Source organism: Hordeum vulgare, chromosome 1H, assembly GCF_904849725.1.
Source record: "Hordeum vulgare subsp. vulgare chromosome 1H, MorexV3_pseudomolecules_assembly, whole genome shotgun sequence".
Taxonomy (NCBI): domain Eukaryota; kingdom Viridiplantae; phylum Streptophyta; class Magnoliopsida; order Poales; family Poaceae; genus Hordeum; species Hordeum vulgare.
Genome location: NC_058518.1, coordinates 488,003,463 through 488,008,612, shown reverse-complemented (window position 1 = coordinate 488,008,612; position 5,150 = coordinate 488,003,463). Strand labels below are relative to the sequence as shown.

General features: G+C 48.3%; 1 protein-coding gene across 1 annotated transcript; it reads left to right on the top strand.

Moving 5' to 3' along the window:
- The first annotated feature begins 313 nt into the window (after positions 1-313).
- LOC123417452 (glucan endo-1,3-beta-glucosidase 8-like) lies at positions 314-3,843 on the top strand. The gene is made up of 2 exons (XM_045106901.1): positions 314-669; positions 2,239-3,843. Exons 1-2 carry the CDS (start codon positions 314-316, stop codon positions 3,341-3,343), a joined length of 1,461 nt encoding a protein of 486 aa, XP_044962836.1. The 3' UTR covers positions 3,344-3,843.
- The last annotated feature ends 1,307 nt before the right edge of the window (positions 3,844-5,150 follow it).

Genomic DNA, 5,150 nt, shown 5'->3' with positions numbered 1-5,150 from the left:
TGCAACTACTTTCAAGCTGCAGGAACAACGTCCTGAAACAATGAAGTTGTTTCAGGAAAATGGATCACGGCTCGTCCGCCCGGTCACTTGACAAATAAAAAAAGTGGTGGACGCGAGAGCAGGAGGATCCGTCGGTTGAAATAACGTTTCCCTTCATAGAAACCCCAGCGGAGAAATCTCCAGCTGTCGCCCCTCAACTCCTCCGCCAACGCTCCATTAAACCACAGCACTCACACCGCCTCCGCCTCCGCCTCCCCACACCCCACACCACCTCCACAACCCCAACCCCCCCAAGCGTCCTAACCCTCCTCCCATGGCCGTCGCCGCCGCCGCCGCCATGATCGCGGCGGTCTTCATGGCCGCGGGCGCGCTCCCTCGCCCTGCCGCGGCGTCGGCGGCGTCGGGCGTGGGGGTGAACTGGGGCACGATGATGTCGCACCCGATGCACCCGGCGGCGGTGGTCCGCATGCTGGCGGCCAACGGCGTCGACCGGGTCAAGCTGTTCGACGCCGACCCCTGGACCGTCTCCGCGCTCGCCGGCTCCGGCATCCAGGCCGTGCTCGCCGTCCCCAACGACCACCTCGCCGCCGTCGCCCGCGACCACCGCCGCGCCCGCGACTGGGTCCGCGACAACGTCACCCGCAACCTCGACGCCGGCGTCGACGTCAGGTACGCACCCTTCCAGCGCCGCCTCCCCCTTGTGTATGTTGCCTCACGCGCCCGCTCATCTTCCGTGGCGTGCCCTGCTCGGCTGGGTTTCTTGTTGAGCGAATTCCGGTCGACGGCGTTGCGTGTCCTAAATGTGTGTGTGTGTGTGTGCGGTTCGTTCGCGCGCATAGGAAATGTTTGACGGAATGCCGCACTAGGGCGTGGAGTTGCGTGTAATGGGGATTGCGAAGCGCTCGATTTGGACATGTGTTGTGTGTTTTGGTTCATGCGGAATTGATGCGATGCTTGTGCTCTTGTTGGCTGTTGCTGGGTTCAGGTCCCTTTTGGAGATATGTGTTAACTGTTAAGGCAAGTCCATCGTATGTTCGTGGCTGCAGCTCCACAATCGAGTTAACTTCTCCTCCTCATACGGGTCATATATAAAATTCAAAAAAAATACAAAGCCTGATACCATGCCCAGTACCACTGCAGTGTTTGATAGTTCAGTGCAGGGTTGAGGTTGCATGAGGAAGTTTTAGCGCATCTTATGCCTGATGTGGTAGTCAGTTAGTTGGTGGGGAAAATGCTCTCATATTGGTTCAGTCACACAGGACTGGTAGATGTCAATGCTCTATATGTGTATTTTTAAACAGTGTTTTTATTTATTTATTTTGACAATGCAATGCTCTGCATGCTGATTTGTCTTGTACGGTAGTGAGTATATAATTCGACATGCATGATCCAGTATACTATGTACTTGAGGCAGTGTTTATCTGCCATAAGGCATGGCATTTACAAGTCAGCACTTTTGGAGGGTATATCTAGTGCTTCCTGTGCTTATGCTGTTTATGTTCTTCAGTGTGTGTATATTTACACTACTAGATCGATCGTTGTGGAAAAGCTTATTCAAAATGTGGAATGAGTAAACGCTGGACTGGGCTGATCAAGTGGCTTGTCATTCAAATGTTCTAGTTGTAGATTATCCGCGATAGTCATAATGGAGTATTACATGATTTTAACTGTTTGCATTCTATATACGCATGAGAAATTTTATTGTGATACCTTGCATGTCTTTTATTGGCGATGCCATGGAGTACCAGCTAGGGATTAGGTTGCACCATAATTTGGTACTGCTGGTGTATTTCTAGACTTAAGTGACTTCAGTGGTTCAGATTATAGCTCAGTTAGTTTTGTAGTGAGAAACATATGGTGCTTTTAGTGAAGCTGCAGCCGTCGTGTTGAGCTAGTGAGCTTTGCAAATGTCACTGTCACAATGTTCTCATCTGTGCTACTAGTAGTGTCCTATATCTCTACTGCAGCCTTCTGTATTTTCCTCTAAGGTGATGCTTAAGAGAAAAACTAGACAAATATTTGTATCTTTTGCACTAGGCCAGATGCGTCGTGACTCGCGAATAGTTGCTGTTGTGTTCAGTTGCTCAATGGCTAATGACTTAACATTGTATGTCTGAAATATTTAGATGGGTTCGATGAACATGTTGTGCATATTTTTATTAATTCCACCTACTTATTTGCAACTTTTCATCTTAGTTCTTTTGTGACGATCTGGTTACGTTCGTTGGTTTTGTTTAGGTATGTGGCTGTTGGCAATGAACCTTTTCTGAAGAGCTACAATGGCAGCTTCATCAACATTACCTTTCCTGCACTCAAGAACATTCAAAGAGCTCTAGATGAGGCTGGTGTAATGGTCAAGGCTATTGTTCCCCTGAATGCTGACGTCTACAACTCCCCTGAGAAGACACCAGTGCCATCTGCTGGGAATTTCCGCAAGGATATCAACACCCTCATGGTTTCCATTGTCAATTTCCTCCATAGGAATGATGCCCCTTTTGTTGTCAACATCTACCCGTATCTGAGCCTCTACCAGAACGCAAACTTCCCGCTGAACTTCTCCTTCTTTGATGGTGGTAGCAAGCCAGTCTATGACAAAGGGATGGTTTACACCAACGTGTTTGACGCAAACTTCGACACGCTTGTTTGGTCCCTAAGGAAAGCTGGTGTGCCTGACATGAAGATCATAGTCGGTGAGATCGGCTGGCCAACAGATGGCGACAAGAATGCCAACGTCAAGTATGCACAGAAGTTCTACGATGGTTTTCTGAAGAAGCTGGCCAGAAATGTGGGGACGCCTCTGAGACCCGGCCGCATGGACGCCTACCTGTTCGCGCTGATCGACGAGAACCAGAAGAGCGTGCTGCCCGGGCGCTTCGAGCGCCACTGGGGGCTCTTCACCTACGATGGGAAGCCGAAGTTCCCCATGGACCTCAGTGGGAATGGCCAGAACCGGTACCTGCTCGGGGTCGAAGGGGTGCAGTACCTGCCATCGCAGTGGTGCGTGTTCGACAAGGATTTGAAGGATAAGTACAGAGAACTTCCAGCCTCCGTGAACTACGCGTGCTCGAACACAGATTGCACAGCGCTAGGGTACGGGTGCTCATGCAACGGTCTCAGCCATGATGGCAACATATCGTACGCGTTCAACATCTACTTCCAGACCATGGATCAGGACGTCAGGGCGTGTTCTTTTGGAGGCCTCGCGAAGATCGTGACGACGAATGCTTCTCAGGGAGGATGCGTGTTTCCAGTGCAGATTCTGAGTGCTTCGGCAAGGGTGGTGCCACTGAGAGTTTTCGCTGCGTCCTTGGTTGTTTCAGTAGCTGTGTTCATCCTCATGTAGGCGAGGCCAAGCAGGGCAGTGAGCACTGGTACATCAAGCTGCTGCCAGAAGCTATTACATGACACAGGATTGCGAAAGTGGATTTTTTGCTCGTACTACAATAGTCTGTCAAAGGCAAAGCTGGTGGGTGATTCAAGACGGAGTCTACTTTCAGAGGACAGTCTCACAAGTGTAAAAATTCTGAATGTTCTGCGGGTCGATTCCCAAGCTGACTGCTGATATTCTACAGCAGGCATGGCTTCCAGGTTTCTTTTCTGGATGCATGAACTGCGAAAGAGAAACATACGTTTCAGCATGACAGGCACACGGACGGAAGGAGCAGAATGCGTGATGCTTCTGTCTGTTCCTTGAGTTACTGATGGAGCGAAATGCGTGATATCTTTTATCAGTTGATTTCAGTTCCTGTTCTAACTGCGTGCGCTCTTTGTCCCAGTTTCAGTTCCCTTTCTCTGTTGTACGAAGTCAGCTCAGGGAATAGCTAGCTTGTGGTTTAGTCTTAAGCTTTTTTCTCTTTAGAGCAGCATGGTTTATTCTAAAGTAGAATCCAGTTTTTTTTTAAGGAAAAGTAGAACCCAGTTCTTGCTTTTCTATATCCTCATGAACCGCGAGCCCAAAGGAATGGGTCTACGTACAGTTGTAGAGTACTCCTAATAGTTATCTCCTGGGCCGAAACGGGGCTCAAGTTCGTCGATAATCTCACCAGAGCCCACATGGGGTCCCTGCCTAGGTGGCAGCACCCTGTGACACCATGTGGCCGGCAAGCTGTAGCCTGTAGGCACCACCAAGTGGCACCAGGTGACAGCAAGAACAGGTGTTTTAAGTGGACACCCTCTGGTCATGAAAAATATTGTTCCATAAGGGCCAATCTTAATTAGTCACATCATGACAGAGTTGGTACATAGAGACGGGAATCTTACTTAGTCTGGGCCCTGTCAATTGAGAATCTTAGACAGCGTATACATTCAAATAAATGTGAGAGTGAGACCTCTTAACTGTCTGGCTCGACAAAGACATTATGGTTTTCGTTAATGCTGGACGCTAAACAAACTTCTCGATGCTGAGAGATATTTGATCGATGTAATCCTTTGTCTATGATCGTTGGCAAGACGATAATTGTTTGCGCCTCTCGAAGGAAATTGAATTTACCAAAAACTCATACATGCATGTCCGCCTTGATTGGTCGGTGGGGCTAATAATAAAGTTATTTTGCATTTACAAATGGGTTTTGATCTAGGTACATGTTTTTCTTTTAGAGAAACTTTTGTTCTATTCATAATCATTCATGACAACAGAGAGAATGCTAGAAACAATAAAAAGTATGATCTTCATGGACGGATTCAGGCCCCGGCAGCCCGGGCGGCGGCCTCGGACGTGAGGCCCATCTCCAGTGTATACCGTAGCTATACTGCTACAGTAAATGAAGGTTGTCTGGGTCTGGCCCAGTTTGTCTTGGGCTTGATCCATTCCTAAGTCCGCCACTGGTCATATTCATGGACTATCTAGAGATGACTACAAACATCGAATATTGTAATTCTTTTTTAACCGGTCTTGTTATGTTGACGGGAGGACGGGGCAAGAGTGAGATCGATGGTGATGTCTCCGCACCAAATTCAATCGCGAATCAAGCATGTGGTGGATGCAAATTTGACCATGTACACACATCTCACGAATGAGATTCCATCGTGTCATGTTGCTTTCTTATAAATGAAAAACAGAACCATTTCCTTTCTTTCTTCCATGCATATACTAGAAAAGAAAACGGGATCTGAGTTTGACTGGTTGTTCACTTTGTGGACAAAGAGGGGAC

Coding starts and splice junctions, on each gene's coding strand:
- LOC123417452 (XM_045106901.1), top strand. CDS start 314: ATGGCCGTCGCCGCCGCCGCCGCCATGATCGCGGCGGTCTTCATGGCC. Junction 670..2,238: donor GACGCCGGCGTCGACGTCAG/GTACGCACCCTT, acceptor GGTTTTGTTTAG/GTATGTGGCTGTTGGCAATG.